Here is a 25,539-nt window from a genome sequence, read left to right as displayed (position 1 = left end):
AGGTATGACTGTACTACAAAACAAGCTTGAGCTCTTTGGAATTTGCAGGAGATACTCTCCCGCACATTGCAGTGATCTACCGGGTGCACAAGGAATAAGGCTGTCCCAAGAGTCGTCTCAGCACAGCTCAGCCACCTGCCCTGGCATGCACCCACGTCCTCAGGTAATGGCTCGGGCCTTTTAACGAGAACCCAAACGAGGTTGTCAGGAACCTTTCCAAAGCCATTTGCAAACACCCAGCAGGAACTGGAGTGCCTAATCAGTTCCAGGAATCTGGTCCCAGCAGACAAAACCATTATCTAAAGTGCTGATTCCTGCTTTCCACTTTCACAGACAAAATAACACAGAGCACAATATACCCTCCAAGTGGTGCCCAGTCATTTATTTCATCAAAGGTAAATAAGAAAAGGAAACTGAGAGAGGTAACTGATAAATATGTTTCTGTTCTCTCTCTCTCTCTCTCTCTCTCTCTCCGCGAACCTCAAGTGCTTGGTTGTAAAATGTCATTAGAAGAGGCGTCCAAGCGGGTGGGAGGGGAATGATATCAACCGGGTGCGTTCAAAGCTGAGGGGAGGAGAAAGTATGTTGCTCCTCCAGTGCCCCCTGCTGGCAAATGACAAGAACGACATGGCGAGCAAACAAGAAAGAGTGACCAAGAGACAGGTACCCAAGGGATGCGGGTGGCGCAGTAGTCTAAACCACTGAGCCTCTTGGGCTTGCCAATCAGAAGGTCGGCAGTTCAAATCCACACAATGGAGTGAGCTCCCGTTGCTCTGTCCCAGCTCCTGCCTACCTCGCAGTTCGAAAGCACACCAGTGCAAGTAAATAAATAGGTACCACTGCGGCAGGAAGGTAAACGGCATTTCCGCGCGCTCGGGTTTCCATCATGGTGTCCCGTTGCGCCAGTAGTGGTTTAGTCCTGCTGGCCACATGACCCAGAAAGTTGTCTGTGGACAAACGCCGGCTCCCTCGGCCTGAAAGCGAGATGAGCGTTGCAACCCCAGAGTCGCCTTTGACTGGACTTAACCATCCAGGGGTCCTTTACCTTTTACCTTTTTACCTTACCCAAAGGTCCACCTAGTCCAGCATCCTGCTTCTCAAGAGGACCAACCAGATACCTCCTAGAAGCCCCCCCCCCAAAAAAAAGGATTATCCCTTTCCTAATAATCGTATGTATGTCATTCATCTTTCTCCCTGCTGTCACCAAGGATGTAAGGCACGGTTTTTCTATTCTGCCTTTTATTTGCCAGACGCAGCAGCGGTTCTCTTCGGCTGCAGTTCACCTTCACCGCAAAAGGACACCTGCTTGAGGGGAGCTTAAGAAGGGGGGAAGATGGCCAGCCCTGCTGCCCCCCACAAAATAAGAGTGTATTGCCTCACCCCACTCACAGTTTTGATGTCTGCGCCTGGGACAGAATCCTATCCACGGATGCATCAAATATCTCCAGTTGAATGACCCAGTTTGTCGCGCCTTTGTGTATAACTCAGACATGCGGAGTCATTGGAAAACTATATTTAGCAGTCGACAAGGCTTTTGTCCAGCATCCCCAGGTGTCGGAGTTATGAGTTAGCCTACTTAGAACCTTGCTCGCTTTACAGCTGCGGGGTTGACAAAGCGTCGATGATCAATGCCTTTCAGCCTGGGAGAGAAAGTCTCAACCGCCAGCGTCTCTCTCTCTCTCTCTCCCAGGCAGATTCAAGAGCCTCAAACCACCACCACCCTCTGGAAATGTCATTATTCAAAAAAGGGGGGTATGAGAAAGGTCACCTCTATTTCTGAATTCAAAAGGCCAGAAGGAATGGGATGAACAATCCTCCCTTTTAACTCGCTGTCTGGTGTGGGGACTATCGCTCCACGAAAAAGTGAGCAGTGACAGTTAGACATCAACATCAAAATGGCTCTGAAGAACAGTTTCCAAAATGGCCTTGCTCCCTGCAGGCAACTGATAACAGCTCACTATTTTTGATCAGGAAGTGAGTAAGTGAGTAAATGAATGAATGAATTTCAATTGCATTTACATCCCATTTTTCCTCCAAGGGGAACAAGGTGATGTGTTCTCTCCCTCCTCATTTAATCTGCACAACAACCCTGAGAGACAGGTTAGGCTCTAACCACTACACCACACTGCCCTTCTAGAATGTGAACCTCCTTTTCCTGTTTCAGTTCCTAGCCACATGCGCCTTGCCCAGCTGGAAGTGGTAAGGAAGAAGGCATGGGTACACGTTCCGTGTGACATCTTTCCACATTCCGTATTCAATTCTTCTTTCCAAAACTGAAAGGATGTAATGGGGGGTGCGTCAGGTCAGGAACAGAACAACGTCACTGGGTTAAGTTATGAAGATGCTTCATGCATTCTGGAACGTCATCCAGTCTTCGGAGTGGACCATCTTTGTATTTACGGGACCGCCTCTCCTGGTATGCCCCGCAGAGGACCTTAAGGTCCATGAAGAACCATAGTTTAGAGGTCCTGGGCCCTAAGGAAGTCAGACTATCCTCCACCAGCGCCAGGGCCTTTTCAGTGATGGCTCTGACTTGGTGGAATGCTCTATCCCATGAGACCAGAGCCCTGCAGGATTTAACCTCCTTCCATCAGAGCTGTAAGACAGAGCTATTCCGCCTGGCCTTTAATTTGAATTCAGCTTGATCTTTTATTTCCCTTCTCTTCCTTCCCCCTCCCCTTTTATGAAGATCACCCGCTCTGAGACCCCACAGCTAATTCTCCCCTGGCCTCCACGCTGGCCCAAGTAGGACCAATTCAACCAGCTAGCCCTGGGGATTATCTAATGCTTATTTCCCCTAAATTGATTTCTGAATTTTGAATTTTATTGTTATTCATGTTTTTATACTGTATTTTATGCTGCTTTTACAATTAAGTTTTTTAAATTTGTCGTTAGCTGCCCTGAGCCCGGTTTTTGAACCAGGAAGGGCGGGGTATAAATAAAAAAATATTACTATTATTATTACAACCATTTCTTCCAAGGAGGCAGTGATGGCCACCATCTTAGATAGCTTTACAAGGCAACTGGAGGAGGAGAAAGCTATCAATGGCTACTAGCCATGACAGCTGTGCTCTGCCTCCATGCTTAGTGGCAGTAATGCTTCTGAGTACCAGCTGCTGGAAGCCACAGGAGTCGGCACTCGCTCACCAGAGCTCCAGACAGATGTCTTCTCCAAACCCTCCTACTCAACCAAGCTCCTCCTCACTCAGGGAGAAGGAACCTGAGGTCTTCTAGACGTGGCTGGACTCCCAGCTCCCATCAGACCCTGTGTCCTGGACTGGGTGGACACAAAAGAGTGGTGAGAGGAACCAGCTGGGGAACCACGAAGGGAAGAAGGCTCAGAGCCCAGGGCGTAGTGGTGGGGCAATGATGGGTAGGAAGAGGGAGAAGATCAGGAGAAGTGTGGGAAGCTCAGGAGGGAACAGGGCTTTGTGAGCAGGGAGAGTCTGTGGCAGAGAGCAGCCCAGAATCAGAGGCAGAAGCTGAAGCAGGTGAATGGTTGGAGGGAGGCCAAGAGGCAGAAATGAATCTGGCTGGTGAAGAGGCCTGGGTGTCTCCCCGTCCCCTCCACACCCTCGTCTCCCAGAACCAGGAGGGGGCTGAAACGGGCAGTGACAGGCTTCACACAGGCACCAATTGCTGGTGAAAAGCCCTGGAGAAGAGGGGACTTAGGCATCTGTGGCATAGCTGTCAACTTACAGATTTGAAAATAAGGGACCAGCAGCCTCGAAAATAAGGGATCAGCAGCCAAAATAAGGGATTTTCTGGGCACAGGTATGTTCAACTTCTGAGCCCCTCCGAGCCAAAGGCAGAAAGCCCAGCCAGCAGCCAAACGAAGCCTCAAGCGGTGGTTCCCACAGCGCAGCAACCCGGCAAAGGGGATGAAGCAAGGAAAACCACCATCACCTCTCCGCTGGGAAGCGCTGAGCAAAGGCGAGTCCCCAGGCAACGCGGCTGGGCACAAGGCATGCAAACTCCACCACCCCCCAGTCGTTCTTAGACTCCTTATTGGATGAGCAACACAGCCAAGCAACACAGTTGGAGCCTCCCTCCTCCCTGGCCGGCAGGGAGGGAGGGAGAGGAGCTGCTTCCTTTGAAACCCGGGAAATTTAAGGGACATCATCAATAAGGGACAGCAGCGGGACACGGTGCTGGGATAAGGGACTTTCCCGCCAAATAAGGGACGGTTGACAGCTATGATCTGTGGGAACCTTCTGTCTCAGCAACTGCTTCATAGAGGCAAGACCTACCAAAAAAAGAGTGGCTGTGCTCATTAGGCCTGACACTCCTGCGCAGATCCTGGTTTTTTCCTCTTCTTCTTTCTAATAAAGGGGGAACTCCACTTACTTCATGCCTTCTGCTGCTGGTTCACTCCTGTCACCCTGCCTGCCAGCATAGCCAGTGGTCAAGGACCATAAAGCATCCATGACAGAGGAGTTGTAATTGGGGGGGGGGGGAATCCTATAAAGTCAGGGCATTCGCAGATGACTTAATAATAACAACACAAGATCCGGAGCAAAGCATTCCTGTGGCATTGGAATTAACTAAAATATATGGAAATATGGCAGGCCTAAAAGTAAACTACCCAAAAACTAAAATGCTAACTAAAAATCTAAGTACAGGAGAGAACAAAGAACTTCAAGAAATGACGGGCTTAGAGATAAAAGAATAAATTAAAATATCTAGGGGTCTGGATTTCAACAAAAAGTATCAACCTATATGAGGATAATTATGTCAAAGCGTGGAAGGAGATTAAGGGGGGAAATGGAAACGTGGAATAAATTACATCTCTCGCTATGGGGTAGAATCTCGGTGGTGAAGATGAACATCCCAAAATGATCTTCCTGTTTTTTCTCTTCTTTTTTACTTGATTTTTATTGTTGTTGTTGTTTAGTCGTTTAGTCGTGTCCGACTCTTCGTGACCCCCTGGACCAGAGCACGCCAGGCACCTCTGTCCTCCACTACCTCCCGCAGTTTGGTCAAACTCATGCTGGTAACCTCGAAAACACTATCCAACCATCTCGTCCTCTGTCGCCCCCTTCTCATTGTGCCCTCCATCTTTCCCAACACCAGTGTCTTCTCCAGGGAGTCTTCTCTTCTCATGAGGTGGCCAAAGTACTGGAGCCTCAGCTTCACAATCTGTCCTTCCAGTGATTTTTATACACTTGTCCTAATTTCACATTTTTCTTTTCTTTCTTTCTTAAGTTGTCTAAGCTTGTAATGGCAAATACTGTATGGATGTATTCATTTTAACTCAATAAAGACTGACCAAAGGTAAAAAGAAAAAAGAAAAACATTGCCCTATCCCAGAAGTCATCTGACTGCAACTGTTTACCCAGCTTCCATTTCTCCCTCAGCACTTGCTCCCTCCCTCCCTTTGTTCCGATAACTCTGTTGTCAATGCCTTCTTTTTTCCCTGACAGCCGCTGCGGGTAATTCATCTAATATCTCGGCATGGTGGGTGGCATATCCTGCTCAGGCTCTAGTTGTTTGTTCGTACTTCTTAATGCCCCGCCAATGAGACTAGAGGGGCTGCAGAAAACCAGCGAAGCTCATTTCCTCTTAGTCATCTTGCTGCTGCTAAATTGGAACTTTAATGCCCCTTCCTGCCTTGATCTTCTGGCTGCCCCTGTAGCTATCACTTCGAGCGGTCGCCAGCACTTACACAAAGTGAAACTTCAGGGGTAGCTGCAGAGGCTCCTGCCCGGGTGAAACATCTGTCGAATTTTGGGACTGGCAGAAATAGAAGTTTCTAGAAGGCTGGTGGGACGGATCCAAGCTCAGTGTTAGTGCATGAGCTTTTCACGAAGATGGCTCACCCCCTGGCATTTCCAGGTAGGGTTGGGAGCCCTGGTGAACTGCTGAAAGTCAGTGCAGGCAACACTGAGCCACATGGATCAGTAGACAAGGCAGCTTCCTGCCTTCCTGTTGAGTTTGGGGAAAGGGCTGTAGCTCTCTTGGTTGCTAGACAACAAAAACTAGGCAACAAAGGAAAAATCTAGCGCCTAGTGAAAAATAAATAAATAAACCCAGCACCGTCCCTTCTCTCAGATTGGCTACCAAGAGAAGCCCAAAATAGGCTGGGTCTTGTAGCGTGAAAAGGCAGAGTTACTTCTGGCATCCACCACCAGGTCAAGCCGAGGGGCAGCTGCAGTGAATACTCTACACCAGCGGTTCTCAACCTGTGGGTCCCCAGATGTTGTTGGACTACAACTCCCATCATCCCTGAGCTCTGGCCTTGCTAGCTAGGGGTGATGGGAGTTGTAGTTCAAGAACATCTGGGGACCCACAGGTTGAGAAAGGCTGCTCTACACCCTCACTGCTGCTGAGTGGACTTCACACACAGACACACAAAGGCAAATGGAGCAAGGATGTCGCACCTACTTCCAGGAGAGCTGTGTCGGCACCATGACACTCACCGATAGGGCAGCCCAGCCAGCAGGGTCAAGGGAAGTCAAGCAGTCCAGTCACATGTAGTAGGAACTGCCAGATCCTGACCAGGGTGGCAGCATGCACAGTGGAGTGAAAATGCATCTTGTCAGCACCCTGGAGAGCTCCCAGCAGAGAGAGCTTGCTAGGACTCCCTCTGGGAGATCTGTTGCCTCAGCTGCAGGCTGAACTCTTCTGAGATCTGCTGAAGGCTGGATGGCCTGGTCCTCTTAGCCCCACCCCATATGAGCAGCTGTCTGTTCCTTTAAACAGACCTAGTTTGTAACCACTGGCTCCTACAGCATGGAGGCAGTGAGGGATGGCTGCAGGGCTGTCCTCCAAACAGAAGAAGGGTTTGCTGGTCCTGTGAGGGGTGGGTGTCTGCCTCTGAGCTAGACGGAGGATTGTGGCCCGAGTACATGACAAAGACCAAGTCAAGAGAGGTTGACTCGCACGGGAAAGAGGCAGTCTTAAGATTTGCAGGTCTTGGACAAACATTTTCTTGTGCACTCCTGTTTGCCTCTGCAGAGCTCATCAACTGTGGCTTGCCAGCACTATCCTGAGCTCACCGCTTTCCAATTGATTGGCTTTTCAATCCCCGCGCCGTGCAATCATGGCAGAGTAAAAGCAATTGATTGCAGCCTCTGTGTCTCCTCAGAACAGTAATAATAATAATAAAAAATCATAAGGGGAGAAAGCAAAGGAAGAGTTCAAAGAGTCAAGGGCATTCAAGCACTGGAGGAGGAAACAAAGAAAACCCATCACTCATTGAAAAAGTTCGCTAAGAGAGGAAGCGCTGGTGCAGAACTAGGCCAAACCATGGTGACTGCCTCTGACAGGCAGAAAACCTAAAAATACAACTCCCGGTCAGTGAATCGGCAAAATAGACAAAACGTACCAGATTCCAGAAAAGAGGGTTAAAGGCGATGCAGAGGACAGCTATCCCAAAGCTGGGGTCGGTCACATCCACGAAATCAAGGAGCAGAGACATGGCCGAGAGATCAACCTGCAAAGGACAATGGAAGTTAGTTGGGTCAACCATGTGTAGCACCCAGCAAGAGCTTCCACACAGGGTTGCTTCTGATGAAACACGAACCGCGTGGTTTGTGCTAATCATACTTGAGACTCTGAACTATACTTTGCATTCCAGGTGTACCAACAAAACCATGGTTTGGGACACTGATCTACCATTGGGAACTGCTGTTTGGGAAACATCTTAGGGTTCCCAGAAAACAGGGGGTGGAGGTAGAGAAGGGGCACAAACTATGGTTGGTCTGAATGTCTGGGATGCTAACCATGGTTTACCCATACATATCAATCATTGTGGATAAGGAATAATAATAATAATTTATTATTTATACCCCGCCCACCTGGCTGGGTTTCCCCAGCCACTCTGGGCGGCTTCCAACAAAGTATTAAAATACAGTAGTCTGTTAAACATTAAAAACGTCCCTAAATAGGGCTGCCTTCAGATGTTTTCTAAGAGTCAGAGAGTTGTTTATTTCCTTGACATCTGACGGGAGGGCGTTCCACAGGGCGGGTGCCACTACCGAGAAGGCCCTCTGCCTGGTTCCCTGTAACTTGGCTTCTCCCAGTGAGGGAACCGCCAGAAGGGCCTTGGAGCTGGACCTCAGTGTCCGGGCTGAACGATGGGGGTGGAGACGCTCCTTCAGGTATACTGGACCAAGGCCGTTTAGGGCAGGGGTCTGCAACCTGCGGCTCCGGAGCCGCATGTGGCTCTTTTACACCTTTGCCGCGGCTCCGGGGCGGATACTAGCGAGGGGAGGAGGCGCATTGTGCGCCCCAACACTCCCCACTGTGGCGGGCGCTGTACTGGCTGTGACATCGCATGGGGGCGGTGTGTGCGTTAGTCACACACCGTCCCGACGTCACCTTCCCGCCCGCTGTCAGATTGCGGCTCCAGAGATATATTTGTTTTAAATGTCGCAATGGTTTTGCGGCTCCCAGTTTTTTTTCCCTTCGGAAACGGGTCCAAGTGGCTCTTTTTGTCTTAAAGGTTGCAGACCCCTGGTTTAGGGCATTAAAGGTCAACACCAACACTTTCAATTGCGCTCGGAAACATACTGGGAGCCAATGTAGGTCTTTCAAGACTGGTGTTATGAGGTCTCGGCGGCCACTCCCAGTCACCAGTCTAGCTGCCGCATTCTGGAACATAAGCGGCGGTCTTATATTGAGTCAGACCTAACTCTGCATTGTCCACACAAGTGGACAGTCGCTGTCTAGGGTTTCAAAACATGAGACATTGCCAATCCCATCTGGAGATGTTGTGGATTAAACCAGGGGCCTTCTGCATGCAAAGCAGTTGCTCTACTTATGAGGAGGCCCTGATTTATTATAATTATGTATATCCCTCCCTGCCCAAGGCTCCTCTTCTTGTAAGAACGTGCAAGACACTGGCAATTTCTGCCTTGCACAGCCAATCCCAGGTTGTACCATGTTCTTCCTCAATGACAACTCGAACCAAGCAGAAGGCGGGAGAGCCCTTCTAGTAACACCTCCATGATCCTGGAGGACCTCTGGGACATCCTTTTGGTCCCTGGGAGAACAGGATGCTGGCCTAGACAGGCCATTGGCAACAGGATGTGCTTATGCCGCGGTTCTGGAAAAAACAACCTGTCGTATTTTATTTCACCCCATCATTTTTAGCATATTTTATCCAACCATCTTTTTAGCGGTGGAGCTAATTTTAAACAGCTGATATTAACCCAACAGTTATGCTGAGATGTATTAATTGAAGATATATCTGTTGCTTAAGGTAAAGGTAAAGGGACCCCTGACCATTAGGTCCAGTCGTGACCGACTCTGGGCTTGCGGCGCTCATCTTGCTTTATTCGCCGAGGGAGCCGGCGTACAGCTTCCAGGTCATGTGGCCAGCATGACTAAGCCGCTTCTGGCGAACCAGAGCAGCGCATGGAAACGCCGTTTACCTTCCCGCCGGAGCGGTACCTATTTATCTACTTGCACTTTGATGTGCTTTCAAACTGCTAGGTTGGCAGGAGCAGGGAACGAGCGACGGGAGCTCACCCTGTTGCGGGGATTCGAACCGCCGACCTTCTGATCGGCAAGTCCTAGGCTCTGTGGTTTAACCCACAGCGCCACCCGCGTCCCTAGCTATAAAACTATTAAGGGTCTGCAAGCAGCAGAGGAGAAATTAGCTTCCTTCTGTCCTTGGTACCAAGTTCCTTTAGATACCCGCAAGGCAATTATGAAGGGTATTTAGTGGGACTTCCGTGCCAGTTATACTTGCAATTTTGTGATAATTTGATCCAAAAATACCTGTAGCGTTATGTGCTGATGAATGCAAGGGCCCTGTGGCGTGGCAGTCCATGGAGTCTTCTGCAAAGCGTTCTGGGGCCCCTGCTCCTACCTTCCTTTTTCCCAAGCTACAACTTTTTTAAAAAATAAACCCTTTGCTTACAGTGTGGCTCTCCACACTCCAAAGCACATTGCCAGTGAAATCCGGACATCTGCCCTTGTAATATGCCCAGAGGGAAATGTGCATTATGTGCTTGAGTTTCAAGCAGGGATGGGTGACCTGGTCGATTTCAGCTTCTCGTTTTCCACTCTTAATCACTTTTCTACATCCATTTGCAAACTTCTTCTTACGATCTCATGAAAATTCATCAGCAACTCCACATATCAGTAAATCTCTCTTCATATTCATTTATGTATACAATTTTGCTGAATATACTTATATAAGCAATTTCAATGCACGCTTTCTACCCTCGTACATGCATGTTGGTACACTCACTGGACTGAGAACTGTGTTGAAAACTGGGAGAAAGGTGAATTTTCAAAGGATTGCTGTGGCTTCGGTTTATGTACAGCTTCCAAAAGTGTGCATTAGGCAGGCTTGTCTTTAAATGTGAACTAGATTGATTGATTGATTGATTGATTGATTGATTGATTGATTTCCCAACCTTAGCCTCATGCCTTTGTAAGCACCTAACAGCACACTGCATGTAAATGCTTAAACATTTAAGTATATAACATTTACGTATTTACACACACAGTTTGTGTATATTTACATTGTGTTATCACCAGGTTGGGCATCACTTTCCTTTTGGGCGAAGACAGAGGCAAAGTAGGTGTTGAATAGATCCACCTTTTCTCTGTCACCCAGTTGCATTTCTCCGTGTTCCCCACGCAGAGAACCTACTGCTTGCTTGTTCTTCCTCTTACTTCGAACATAGCCGAAGAAACCTTTATTATTATTTTTAACCGCTCTTGCAAGCCTGAGCTCATTCTGAGCTTTAGTCAGCCAGACTTTCCCCCTGCAACTGTTGGCTACTCATGTACATTCCTCCTTTGTGATTTCCCTTTTCTTCCATTTCTTATACATGCCCTTATTAACTCTCAGCTCATCTGCAAGCTCCTTATGCATCCACAATATAATAATAAATAATAATAATAATAATAATACATTAAAATGTCACACATTAAAAACTTCCCTGAACAGGTCTGCCTTCAGATGTCTTCTAAATGTCAGGTAGTTGTTTATCTCTTTGACATCTGATGGGAGGGCGTTCAACAGGGCGGGTGCCACCACCGAGAAGGCCCTCTGCCTGGTTCCCTGTAATGGTTTCCTTAGATGCCTCCCACTTTTCTTTCTTGTTCAAACTGTCTGCATTTGGGCCTTCAATATTTCACCTTTAAGAAACGCCCATTCATCTTGGATTCCCTTCTCATTGAGTCTTTCTGACCATGGACTCTCACCCTGGGGGTCCTTAAGGTTTTTTAAACCAGCCTTCATGAAGTCCAGAGCACATGCAAACTTATGAAGCTAACTGCTATTCACCAGGACAGACCACTGTGCCATCTGGCACAGGACTAACCAACTCTGACGGGCAGAGGCTCTCCAAGAAGCCACTCTTGGCACCCATTAAGATCATAAGGAAAGTCCGCTGGATCCGGCCAATAGCCCATCTAGTCCAGCATCCTGTTCTCACAGTGGCCAACCAGAAGGACGCAAGACCTCCATGCTCTCCAGCAACGTGTATTCAGAAGCATCACTGCCTTCAACCATGGAGGCAGAGCTGGGCATCATAAACTAGTTGCCATTGACAGCCTCATCCTCCATGAATTTGTCTAACCTTATTTTCACCCAGGCCATCACTGCTTCATGTGGCAGTGAGTTCCACAGTTTAACTATGCACTGTTTGTAAAAATCCATTCTTTTGTCTGTCCTGAACCTTCCAACATTCAGTTCTAGTGCTATGGTGTTGGGGGGGGGGGTACTTTTCTCTGTCCACCTTCTTCCACCAAGCCAAGCATTAGCTTAAGGAAAAGTCAGCAATAGGTATTCATTCTTTCTTCAGTTCTTTGTCTGCAGTGTAGCTAAAAACAACAACCCATGCTCCCCGTGAATGCCGTAAGACTCCAGATTCTTTTTGCTCCAAAGTTCATTGCCAATTTTTCACAATTATCTCCCAAGGCCCTTGTTCCCAGAAAGAAATCCATAGGGCACCCAATCCCCAGCAGAACGACCTCCATTAATTCTTAGAAGAAATAGCAATTTATCACCTTTCAGTTCTGGAGAGACAGAGGTGGGGAGAAACAATGGCAGAAGGTTCCAGCACAGAAGCCTAAACCTCCTTTCCCAAACGCAAACCGAAAGCTGGTTGTTATTTCACTCCTATTTTTATATATCACCAAAGGTGCCATCCTTAAGAGAAGAAGGGGAGGAGTTTGGATTTGATATCCCGCTTTATCACTACCCGAAGGAGTCTCAAAGCGGCTAACATTCTCCTTTCCCTTCCTCCCCCACAACAAACCCTCTGTGAGCTGAGTGGGGCTGAGAGACTTCAGAGAAGTGTGACTAGCCCAAGGTCACCCAGCAGCTGCATGTGGAGGAGCGGGGAAGCAAACCCGGTTCACCAGATTACAAGTTTACCACTCTTAACTACTACACCACACTTCAGAAAACAAAAAGGCACTTACTTCACTATTCTCAGGTGGGATTCAATCACATGCAGACTTATAATTGGTTGGGAGGTCTGGGGCAACACATCTCCAAAAGATCAGAATTTTTTTGCATTAAGTTATGTGAAAATGAACTGGAAAGTGTGAGTACCACTTCCTTTGATGTAATGCCATTAATTTCCTTGTAAACAAGTCAGGGTGAACGCTCAATTGAAAGATCAAATGGAAGCACACTAAGACTGCAGGCCTAAACAACACACTTTCAGGGGCAATTTGTGGTCCTACGGATGTCATTGGACGCCAGCTCCTATCAGCCTGAGCAAGGGATGGTGGGGGCAGGACTCGAACCCATGGCTTCCGGTTCCAAGAAAGGAGATTCTGACGAAACATCAGGAAGAACTTTCTGACAGGAAGAGCTGTCTGACAGCGGGACGGATTCCCTCAGGAGGTGATGGGACTCTCTCGCCTCGGAGGTTTTTAAGCAGAGCTTGGACGGCCATCTGCCATGGATATTTTAGCTGAGATTCCTGCATTGCAGGGGGTTAGACTAGATGACATTGGGGGGATCTCTCCCAACGCTACAATTCTCTGATTTTATGGAGCAGAACAACATCTGGAGGAGAACAGGTTTGTCTAGGCGAAAACCGTCACTGAAAACAACAAGATTTAGCTTCCAAATAAACAGAACTGCACTGTGGAAAAAATCCTGTAAGGTTGCCAGATTCATCTCCCTCTGAAAGCAAATCAGGGTGAATGCTCAGTAAGTAAGAAGCACGCACAGGTCTTAAGCCAGCAAAGCACAAATTTGTTAAACTTACGGGGCGCTGCTTTCTCCCAGATGAGAATTTCGGCACCAGGCAGCAGGAGTTGAGTCTAACCCACGTGGGTTTTCCTCCCCAACTTTGAAATACTGTACATGTTTCCCCAGGTCAAGATAGCCTCAGAAAGGCTTAGGGTGGGGGCGGAGCGTAGAGATCCCTGAAAAGATAACTGATGAAGGCAACACAAAGGGCGCAGGAGGAGAGGGAAAGTTACAGGATGTTGCAACAAGACACAGCGCCCTTTGCAGACTGGGAAATGCTGAAATTGTGGCTGCTCAGCAAAACAAGGGTATATCGCCTGCTCTGCATGCAAAAAGACCTCCAAGAAACCTATTTGTTTACAACACAACCGAGGTCCACCAGCTACCTCCAGGAAACCAACATCCCTCTCTGCATTGCAATCGTCTTTATCAGCTAATATTTTGTGATATACTGCTACCTCTGAACATTGAGGTTCTACTTAATCAAGCCAAGCTGCCTGGTAGCCTTTCCTCCATTTTTTAAAAGGCATCCAATAAACTGGTGGCCATCAATGCAACTTGCAGCTGCAAATTCAGTACATTTTGATTCTACCCACATTCGCACCATTCCTATAGTACAGTGGTCGCTCGGGTTACGAATGTGATTCGTGCAAGATGCACGTTCGCAACCCGCAGCGGTGCGTCTGCGCACACACGGGTTGTGATTTAGCACTTCTGTGCATGCGCAACCACCGAAACCCAGAACTAACCCGTTCCGGTACTTCCGGCTGTCCGCAACCCGATAAAACGCAATCTGAAGCGCCTGTAACCCAATGTATGACTGTACTTTTAACAGCCATAAAAGGCAAAGGTAAAGGTACCCCTGACAGTAAGGTCCAGATGCGGACGACTCTGGGGTTGTGCGCTCATCTCGCTCTATAGGCCGGGTCATGTGGCCAGCATGACTAAGCCGTTTCTGGCGAACTGGAGCAGCGCACGGAAACACTGTTTACCTTCCCGCCAGAGCGGTACCTATTTATCTACTTGCACTGCGTGCTTTCGAACTGCTAGGTTGGCAGGAGCAGGGACCAAACAACGGGAGCTCACCCCATTGCAGGGATTCGAACCACGACCTTCTGATCGGCAAGCCCTAGACTCTGTGGCTTAGACCACAGCGCCACCCGCTTCCCACCATGTCTTCCCCCAAATGGCTTTCACCTAATGCTGAAATTGTCAGAACAGGAGTATATCACCTGCTGCTCTGCATGCAAAAAGACCTCCTGATTCAACCCCAGCCATATTCAAAAACTGTGGAGAGCTGCTGCCTGCCAGTGTAGGCAGTCCTGAGCTACATGGACCAATGCTCTGACTCAGTTTTAAGGCAGCTTCTTATGCCTGCTGCCAGACTCTTGTTGGGCATCTCTGCCTGGGAGAGTTCTAGTTTTCTTTCTTCCTCTCAGTGGCGTAGCGTGGGGGGTGCAGGGGGGGCCAGCCGCACCGGGCGCAACATCTGGGGGTTAGGGTTAGGGGGCGCAAATCCACGGTTTAGGGGGCGCAAATCCACGGGTTAGGGGGTGCAAATTACTTGCCTTGCCCCGGGTGCTGACAACCCACGCTACGCCACTGCTTCCTCTTAAACATTAAAAGCCACTGAATGCAAAACTTCTTCCACGGGAGCCCAGCAAAAGGAAATAGCGTGTGCCGCTGCTTTCTGTTGAAGCCCTGCTGAAGCCCATTTAGGAAACGCCTCTTTTTGCAAAACAAAATACAATCATTTTTTCCAAAATATGCATACATATATTGAGAGATACCTGGCTATAATCCACATTACTCAGCCCTTGGCAGCAATCCAAAGAACACAGCGAGAGATGCATTCAGGACTGCAGCTTAAATGATTGCAACTTTATACAATTCGCACAGGAATTCCCGAAGGATAGAGCACCCTGATGCAATGCCATTCGCAAAAGAGGGAGCTTCCTGGTTGCCCGGTCGCGCAAAGCGTCTCGCAAAGCACGCTGGGAAATGTAGTTGTCTTTCACCCACGCCCACGAGGCTTCGCCGGCAGCAGCTGTTCGAGGCGAACTGCAAAACCCAGCAAGCCGCGCGGGACAGAAAATGGGCTTCTTTGGGAATGAATCGAAAGAGCTTCGGGTCAGCCTCCGTGCACGTGTGCAGGGGGAGGGTCTCGGCAGCTTCACGCATGATGCCTCCAATTCATGACAGAATACAAGCCCTGCTCCCTGGTGCAGCGGTAAACACGTGTCTTGGCATGCACACGTTACAGGATTTTTAAAAAAAGGTATACGTAAATAAAAATTGGGGGTTGGGGAGGTTCCAGCCCTAAACCCACTAGCCTGGGCGTAAGTCCCAGTGAGTTCAACAGGACTTACTTCTGAGTAGACATTATTAGGATTTATTATTATTATTTATTAAATTTATTAGCTGCTTTTTTTTTTTTTTTTGCAACAGCGGCTTGACTGACAATATTGTAAGCTTCCTCTGAATCTGCCCCCGTGTTTGTGTCCCGATTTACAAGATGAGGTGGTTATCTTTTCATCACATACTTTTTTAAAAAGCAAATTTATATACAGCTTCACATTTCGGAAACATCCGTCAAGTGGCTTTATAAGCATTTCGAGCAAAATGAAACACAGTAAACACACAAAAAAGCTACAAATAAAGATTATAAAGCAAAACACTAAAGACAAAAATCAGGGCATACTGGTGAGACGGTGATTTAGCAGAAAACAGGGTCCGTTTAACAGGTGTAATAAGAAACCCAAGAAGAAGAAATTATTAAAGATTGGGGGGAAATTGTGGAATATCTCAAAAATTCTTGTATGCAAGTAAGTTAATTAGCAGGGTTAATGTAAACCAAGCAGTTAAACGCTAGCAAGAGAAATTAAAGAATGGCTTAAAAATGTAGAAAATGCAGCCTTAAAAAAGATAAATTTAAAAAGGAACCACAAAGGGGGAGAAGGGAAGTCAAACATATATGAGTCCTATATTGGAAATGCATGTGATCTGTGTGTTTGCGATTTGTATGCCTGTAAATCTTATACAAAAATAAAAACAGGGTCTGTAAATGGCCAGAGCGTATGGGGCGTATGAATCAGTTCCAACAGAGAGAGAGAAAGGGAATAGATATTAGAATTCTGACACTGACCTTTGCAAGATTGTTCGTTCTTGGGCTGGTGGAAGCTCGAAAGAGACCGGCTAATTCATTTAAGCTGGTTCCTGGCAGGCCTGGACTTTGTACTGTACACAGGCAGAGAGAGGTTCAAAGTGGGCTGATTGGGAGCTGGAGACTCGCACGCGGCGCCTGGCAATTCTGGCTGACCTTTCTTCTCCTCCAGAGCACCCTGAGGTCGCTGACCTGCTGGCAGTGCAACTGGGACAGGGTGACAGATCCATTCGCTCCGGTGCGACTTTTGCAGTTGCTTCGGAAAAACGGGGGCGCAGAGGTTCAAATCCCCAACTCAGCCATGATGCCCCTAGTTTCCTGCTCGGAGCCTCGCTAACCTCTCAGGCAGTGCCAGAATTATGTGTACAGGTGAAACTCGAAAAATTAGAATATCGCGGGAAAGTTCCTTTATTTCAGTAATTCAACTTAAAAGGTGAAACTAATATATGAGATCGACTCATGACATGCAAAGCAAGATATGCTTCTACTTCTCAGAGGTCCAATATTGCTCAATTTGCAATCCTTGTTTTGCTGATTTCCTTGAATATTCTAATTTTCTGAGATTCTTAATTTGGGGTTTTCATCAGCTGTATGCCATGATCATCGCAATGACAACAAATCAAGGCTTGACATATCTCGTTTTGCATGTCACGAGTCTATCTCATATATGAGTTTCACCTTTTAAGCTGAAGTCCTGAAATCAACTTTTCCACGATAGTCTAATTTTTTGAGTTTCGCCTGTAGAACAAATCAAGGCTTGACATATCTCACTTTGCATGTCATGAGTCTATCTCATATATTAGTTTCACCATTGAAGTTGAATTAGTGAAAGAAAGGAACTTTTCCACAATATTCTAATTTTTCAAGTTTCACCTGTAAGCTAAACAAGCTATATAGCTTAGGGCCCCACTCTCTTAGGGTCTCCCAAAAAATGTAAAGGGAAAAAAACCCTGGATGTACATTTCCAAAATATAAGATAAAAAACAAATAAAATAAAACCTACACCCAGCAACAGTGCTTTGTGTTGTGTAGGCTCCTATGATGTAAGTCATGGGCCCCACCTGCTAGCCTGCTCCCTAAAATATCACTGGTTTGCTCCTTTCTATATATAGGGTGCCTTCATTCTGCATGGACTGGTTGCATGGCAACATGAGCAAATGGCTTTAGATACCTATTAGGTCCATAAATTAGCATATAGCATATATTCAACACAAAAAACAGCGACCATTTGTTGTTGACAAAGGACAGCTGGACACATAAAGGGCCCTATTACCTTCAGTAGCTTAGGGCCTCATCAAACTTCAATCTGGTCCTGCTCACATGGTTCTGTTATTCAGAGGTAGACTACTTCTCAACATGGATGTTCCATTTACCAGTCAGAGGAAACAAGAACCTTAGTGGAATTGACTTGGATGGGTGATCTGTGGCTCTCTGGTTGTTATCATTGGGGTTTTTTTTTTTTTGGTTTTGTTTATTATTTATACTTTTCAAATTTATACGTTTCATTAATTTTACAATCCATTAAACATTTCAAAAATTGACTTCCTTCCCCCTCTTTTTGCAGTTCCTTAAATTCGGGTTTTTTTTTCATATCTTCTGCATATCCAAATTTATTTAATTTACTCCTTTAATTATCTACTGTAAATATATACTCTTACAAAACGGCAGGCTGCTACGCTAATCCTGCTAATGTTTTTATCTGTTTGCAATTTATCCGTAAATATTCAATAAACCATTTCCATTCTTTTATAAAGAGTTTGTTATCTTGATTACTTATTCTTTCGGCAAGTTTTGCCATTTCTGTATATTCCACAAGTTTTTGTATCCATTCTTCCTTTGCTGGGACTTCTGCTTTCCCCCCACTTTTGGCCAAGTAACATTCTTGCTGCTGTAGTAGCAAACATAAATAAATTTCTATACAATTTAGGTAGTTCTGGCCCTATAATTCCCAAAAGAAAATCTTCTGGTTTTTCAAAATAAAAGTTATTTTGAACATCTTTTTTAATTCATTATATATATATCATTTCCCAGTAAGCTTTAACCTTACTACAAGACCACCACAGATTGTTACCACTGTTGGACTACAACTCCCATCATCCCTAGTCACTGGCTATGCTAGCAGAGGCTGATGGAAGTTGAATCCACGTGGTCCAGCAACCTATTTGTTTACAACACAATAGAGGTCCATCAGCTACCCCCAGGAACCCAACAATCCTCTCTGCATTGCAATCCTCTTTATCAGCTAATATTTTGTGATATACTGCTGCCTCTGAACATTGAGTTTCTGCTTAATCAAGCCAAGCTGCCTGGTAGCCTTTCCTCCATTTTTTAAAAGGCATCCCATAAACTGGTGGCCATCAATGCAAGTTACAGCTGCAGATTCAGTACATTTTGATTCTACCCACATTCGCACCATTCCTATCGTACTTTCAACGGCCATGGTTACTTCCAAAGAATCCCAGGGAACTGTGATTTGTAAAGGGAGCTGTCCTCACAGAATAATAAACAATAATAATAATAATAATAATAGAAATATACTCAGAGTCGAGAGTGGATTTCATGCTCTTTATTCAGCTCATAGTGGTGAGGAGGAATGGCACAATATCTGCTTTATAGACATTATTTACACAATGGGCCCCACATGATTGGCTAATTCCAGGATTCTCCTGTAGGCCCATCAGGTTGCAGATTCACTTCTACCTGGAGCTGGATTGGGTGGCTCCTGTGGACCAATCAGACTGCTGCATCCTGAATCTTATTGTTCTAGGACCAATCAGACTGCTGCATTCTGAATCCTATTCGACTCAGAACACAACAATAATAATTTATTATTTATACCCCACCCACTTGGCTGGGTTTCCCCAGCCACTCTGGGTGGCTCCCAACAGAATATTAAAAATGCGATCAAACATTAAAAACCTCCCTAAACTGTAGCTCCCTAAACTACACTTCCCAGCCCCTTTAACAAACTACAGGCCCCAGCATTCTGCATGACTCTCAAAGTGGCATCAGAGTGTTTTTAATGTGAAATCTGCCCTTTCTGTCGTCGGCTGTGAACCCGATGCCAATCGGTTCCGCCAGGTGACTCTGAATTCTCCTTTAAAAAGAGGGGGAACCTGATCCATCTCTCTGTGGTTGCATTCACCCCATTCATTTAAAGCAAATGGCTTCCCCCTAAGAATTATGGAAACTGTGGTATGTTCAGGGTGCTGGGACTTATAGCGCTGTGGAGAATAAACTACAGTTTCCGAGGTTCAAGCCATGGGCTTGAAATGCCCTTGAAAGGTCCTTTCTTTCCTATCAATCGTTTGGAAAACCTTTTACCACCACCCTTCTCAACAGCAACAGCAAAAGCCCAGCAACCTCTCCTTAATTTCACTGTTTGGTTTTTTTTCTGGGTCACTGCCCCCCCCCCCCCACGGCTGTGCGCTTATTAAGGGCACCAGCAACAAGGAGTCTTATGGGCAATTCTTGAATCAATCTTGGCAACTCGCGCCACCTGGGGTTCCTTTGCTTTCCATGATGCCAGTGAAACGGGAACAGAAAGAGATCTTGCCAGGAAACTTCATTTATTAATCGTGTTTCTCTAATACCTCTTTCTCCCATCAGCTCAGGGCAGCGCATGCGACTCTTTCTCTCTCCCCGCTCCATTTTATCCTCACGGCAATCCTGCGAGGTGGACCAGGCCCTGAGAAAGGGACTGGGCAAAGGTCCCGCAGCGAGAAACGGTGGGAGACACATTCAGGCAAACAAATATCTTTTTCTGGCTGAAATCCGACACCAACGGCTATGTCGCCTGGGTTGAACTCTCCCCAAACTGTTTAGGTTGGTGGTGGAATATTGGAAGCTGCCTTGTCCTGAGTCAAACCATTGGTCTATCTAGCCTAGTGTTGTCTCCTCTGACCGGCAGCTACCCTCTGGGGGGGTCTCAGGAAGAGGTTTGTTCCTAGGTCCATGTAACTTATCTAAGGAGCAAAGGCACTGCTTGGGTTTCTGCTCCCTGTCCCTTATGATCAGGAACTGAGCTCTCCAGAGGCTGCTCTACTCCAAATCCTATCAGTCTCAGCTGGCATGACCAATTGTCAGGAATGATGGGATTTGAAGTACAGCAGCAGCAGGGAAGCCAATGCTAGGGGGTGATGGGAGTTGTAGTCCAGCAGCATCAAGCAGGCCAATGGCCATAAAACTATGGGAACTATGGTCCAGCAGCATCAAGCAGGCTAGAGGCCATGGATGATGGGAATTGCAGTCCAGCAGCGCCAAGCAGGCCAATGGCCATGGATGATGGGAATTGTAGTCCAGCAGCATCAAGCAGGCCAGTGGCTATGGACGATGGGAATTGTAGTCCAGCAGCCTCAAGCAGGCCAGTGGCCATGGATGACGGGAATTGTAGTCCAGTAGCATCAAATGGGCGACAGGCCCCCCCACCTCTGCCTTGGATTCTGACCCCTCTGATCCTCTATCGCTGTTTCGCAGCTGCACATCCTTCTTCCCCACATGGATTGACAGCCAATCTCCCCTGCCCCAGCCCCTTAGAAGCTGGCTGGCTGTTGTCCCATCAATGCTGTGCCTGAGGCTGGACAGTCAAGCCAAGAAATTCCATGGGGTTGCGTGTGATTGCCCATCCCTGTGAGCTCTATCCACTCCTTTGACCTCAGCAAGCAGCAGACATTGTGATCTTAGCTCGGCCTTGACTGCATGGGTCATTTGAAGCACACACAAAGCACCAATTTCCCTCTGTCAAATTGGGGTTGGCCCTACCGTTGGACAGACTGGGGCAGTCACCTTAGGCACCAAGCACAGGGAAGAGCGGGGCAGGCAGAGGAAGGGTTAAATAGCAGGGACACACATATTACCATCTTGTGCTTTTTCCAGGACATTGGAAGGGAGGGCAAATGGATTTGACAAATTGCAAAGCTCACTCTCTGTGCCTCTTGATCAAACCCATTTCTCCTGAGTGCAAAATGAACGGGGGGCACATTGATGGGCGAAGGCAATTCTATTTGAAAAGGGAACGAACAGGACCCACAAATCTGTTTTTATTTTTTTATTATTACTGAGATCTCGTTCACCTTAAATTGAACCGTGAAAAGCCCTTTGTGAAACCCACTCCACGAATTTGCATTTTAAAGGCAAGTGTTACGTAACTCCCCCTCAACCCCTTTTCAAAATTCCATTTTATCTAATTTACGCGTACGAAAACCAGCACTTAATGAACCAGGGTACACAAAGTGAATTTTTCAGCGGAGAGCCTTTCTGAGCACACACAACCCCTTCAAATTGGTCTCTCTTTTTTGGTGGGGTTGGAATGAAACTGCCAGAGGAATTCTTGAATTTTTTTGTATAGGGCAGGCATGTCCAACAGGTAGATTGTGATCTATCGGTAGATCACTGGATATCTGTGGTAGATCTCCGGTAGATCACTGCCCACCCCCAGAAGCTCAACAAGTTTGCCTTCCCCCCCAAAAAAGCTTGAAATAAAAAAAAATAAGGTCTTATATATATATATAATAAATGTTCATAAATGTACCAACCAAGCGCATATATAGATGTGTGGATCACATGTCTGGAGCAGCACAGGAGGACTGCCCAGAAACCATTTTCACTCCCAAACTGACCAAATGTTTTCTCTGCAAGGAGGGAGGAGGTGGGGGAGCCTCCCCATTGTCTTTTCCTTCACAAATCCTGTCTTAAGGGTATGTCTGTGTATAAACAGGGTGAGCCTGTGACCTGGCTCAGGAACTAAGTATTTATCATTACAAAAGACTGGCCAGGCTCCCCAGGGTATCCAATCGAGTAAGCATTAACAGGTAACCTGCCAGACAGGAGGTAAACAACGCACTCAGATTTCTGTTGTAGACCACCCTTTCTGTGATGTAGGTATGATGTATCTGGAGGTGGTCTTGGACTCCAGGGCGGGCAATTTAAAATGTCTATATAAGGGCCGGCACACCTAGGTTCTGGGTCCTCCTCCTGCGTGTGAAGGGGGCACCCTATTGCAACAGTTCAATAAAGACCAGGCTTACCAGCTGCTTTGCTTCTCAATATTCTCTGGTTGGCCTCTGTTATTTTTCTCCGACCGATGGAGAACCCACAAAGGACTCTATAAGGGCTCTTTCGTTTATGACAAGCTCAACATTTTTGCCCTAGACCCATTAAAAGCGTGGCTTTCGCCTCCCTAAAAAAGCTCAGCAACTTCAACCTGAACCACCCACCCAATATGGGGTAGATCACTGCCAGTTTTTAACTCTGTGAGTAGATCGCTGTCTCTTGGAAGTTGGCCACTCCTTGTATAGGGCAACCAGCTCCGAAACAGAGTAGGGGGTTTTGCCACCTTCTCCCCACAACCAGAACGAGCTTTTTCTAGGGAAACAGCAGGGGAGACCATTTACCTGTATTTCAAGCCCTGCTGATGGGCTTTCTGGAAGCACCTTCCTGGCTGCTGCTAAAAAAGAAAAATGGCTGCAAGCCTCTACACAGTTACCTGAGGAACAAGCTTTGTTGAACTCTGTGGGACATCAGTATTATTATTACTGACTATTATTATTTAAGACTTATGGGGTTGTATCCAACAAAGGCATTTCGCAAACAGAAAACAAACCTCTGAGGAGGTGTGGTTAGGAGTCTAGCGTATAACTCTGTATGATTCAGAAAAAAGCAATCACATTTTGTTCCACCAGTCTGAAGTTCATGTATTTATTTATTTTCATCCATAAGAATACTTAGAAACTACCAGCTCATTCAAAAATATCACGGTGCTGTACAAGAAACCACCAGAAACCAATCAGAAAAAGTAACCAGGCGCCAAATCCAATTAACTCTCTAAAAAGACTTGGCAAAGCAAAACCATTTTCAGCAGGCGGGCAAAATAACATGGATTGCAGATGCCTGCCTGGTTTCTGAAGGAACAGAGCTCCACTTATCCAGCACTCTTCTAATTTTGACTCTGGAGCAGTTTTGTAAACTTCAAAATGGAGGCTGAAGATAAGTAGGTGCTGTGTGTGGCGGTCAGCTCAGCGGGATCCCATCCTCGTCGCCAGTGAAATATACTCGGAGTCAAGTGTGGATTTCATGCTCTTTATTCAGCTCATAGTAGTGAGGAATGGAAGTTCCCCCAAAATATCTGCTTTATATACATTATTTACACAATGGGCCGCACGTGATTGGCTAATTCCTGGATTCTCCTGTAGGCCAATCAGGTTGCGGATTCACTTCCACCTAGAGCTGGATTGGGTGGCTGCTGCGGATCAATCATACTGCTGCATTGTTCTAGGACCAATCAGACTACTGCATTTGGATCCTATTCAACTCAGTACCATAACAGCAGGACTGCAGGATTGGCCGGCTTGTCGGACTGACCCACCCAGCCTCTAAAACTCTAGGCCGAAAACCAGGAGCCATGGGAGTTGAAGAGATGCAGACTCAGAAGTCATAGTCCGTGGCCCCTGCTAATCCTCCCTGACGGGGCCGGCCTGGACATGAGGCAGGCTGAGGCAGCTGCCTCAGGTGGCAGAACCACAAGAGGCGGAAGAGACCTGCCGACCTGTTTCGCCCTCAGGTGGCAGAATGGGATGCTCTATCTCTGCTCCTTGAGATCCTTTTTATTGATTAAGGGTCGTTATAAAAGCCTTTGAGGAGATGTCAACCATTAACATCTTCCCAGAGATCTGTGATTTGTTTTGTTTGTGTCCCGGGTTGCCTAAGACCGTGGATCCTGCCCACAAGGCACCTGCTGGAATTCCTGTTTGTGCATCTTTTATGCACACAGAGGTCTTTATAGCTGCTAAATTCCAGCCACCGGGAATCGGTGCGTCACACAGCTCTTTCCGGACGAAGCAGGACACACAGCAGCTTTTGTGCTCGGTAGCTGTTGATTTCTGCTTTCTCAGAGGCAACGTCACATCTTGTTTTCCATCTCTTTGCAGGAATGCGGAGGCATCAGGCGATGTTTGGGGGGGGGGGGAGAAAATGCCATTTGACCAGGGAACATAAGGGGACAAAATATATCTGTTGCCGGAAGAGGGCAGACAAGGTGCTATCCAACAGTCTTATTTAGAGACTGGGTTTACTTCTTAGCCTTTTCTTCTCCTGAAGATGCCGCAAGGCAGTGGAAGTTTAAGGTCAGAGTTTTCTACCAACTGAGGTATCCCAGCACCCCTAGCGACTGATATTCAAAGGTAGAGTACCTCTGAACATAGAAGTATCAGGTGAGCTTCAGGGGTAGATGTTAGGCTTCAGTTGGCGTTCCCTTCTCCTCAGCAGATTTCTCTAACCCCTTTTGTGGTGCTGTAGTCTAAAGCACTGAGCCTCTTGGGCTTGCCGATTGGAAGGTCGGCGGTTCGAATCCCCGTGATGGGGTGAGCTCCCATTGCTCGGTCCCAGCTCCTGCCAACCTAGCAGTTCGAGAGCACATCAAGGGCAAGTAGATAAATAGGTACTGCTCCAGCGGGAAGGTAAACGGCGTTTCCGTGTGCGGCTCTGGTTTGCCAGAAGCGGCTTAGTCATGCTGGCCACATGACCCGGAAATACTGTCTGCGGACAAACGTTGGCTCCCTTGGCCAGTAAAGCAAGATGAGCACCGCAACCCCAGAGTCGTTCACGACTGGACTTAACTGTCAGGGGTCCTTTACCTTTTTTTAAAAAAAAATACATAATATTCACGTCTCCTTGCAGCAGCAGAGTATGCTGGGTTTACGGGCTGGGGAGGATTAGCCCTTCCCTCAACAGCCATAAGCAAAAATCCTCTCTCCTCTGCCCACAATTACCCATTGAAACGAAGGGTGGTATTCAGCTAAGAGTGGACCTATTGAAATTAATGTACCTAGATCATTATTAGTTGTTAAGAGCATTTGGACCCCAGTCTTCAGCAAAAGACTCTCAGAGCGGCTTATATACAATCAAAATAAGGCAGTCCCTGCCCCGCAGGCTTACAATCGAAAATAAAAAATAAAAAGCACGGCACACAAGGAAGAAAGGACAGGAAGGGAAGAGGAAAAAAGCAAACTCAAGGAATCAGTTTTTAAACAGTTGTTCTTATAATGTTCAGCTGGCACAGTTCAGGGGCAGGAGGTGCATAATGGAGCTGGTTTTCGGCAAAACTGCGCCAAGCTTAGTGATGTGCGTTGACTTCAGTGGGACTGCTCAGAGTAAAACTTAGTGGACTACCACTCCAAACATTCAGACCTTTCCATGTTTCCCCATA

At 47.0% G+C, this 25,539-nt stretch overlaps 1 protein-coding gene across 5 annotated transcripts in view; it reads right to left on the bottom strand.

Annotated features, from left to right (window-relative positions):
* The window catches only part of PEMT (phosphatidylethanolamine N-methyltransferase), a 119,813-nt gene extending 99,854 nt beyond the window's left edge, over positions 1–19,959 (bottom strand). The window contains exons 1-2 of one of the 5 annotated variants that reach the window (XM_077918683.1): positions 19,931–19,959; positions 7,328–7,435 (exon numbers count right to left, since the gene is read on the bottom strand). In XM_077918683.1, the coding sequence (XP_077774809.1) occupies positions 7,328–7,420 (93 nt within the window). In that variant the 5' untranslated portion in view covers positions 7,421–7,435; positions 19,931–19,959. Of the gene's footprint in view, positions 1–7,327; positions 7,436–14,964; positions 15,152–16,319; positions 16,441–19,930 lie in introns of those variants that run through there. The other 4 variants (XM_028706402.2, XM_077918684.1, XM_028706401.2 and 1 more) reach the window with 4 other exon arrangements.
* Positions 19,960–25,539: the final 5,580 nt, after the last annotated feature.

This window comes from Podarcis muralis, chromosome 14 (genome assembly GCF_964188315.1).
Source record: "Podarcis muralis chromosome 14, rPodMur119.hap1.1, whole genome shotgun sequence".
Taxonomy (NCBI): domain Eukaryota; kingdom Metazoa; phylum Chordata; class Lepidosauria; order Squamata; family Lacertidae; genus Podarcis; species Podarcis muralis.
The sequence above is the reverse complement of the archived record's forward strand: the minus strand, read 5'-3'. Positions and strand labels throughout refer to the sequence as shown.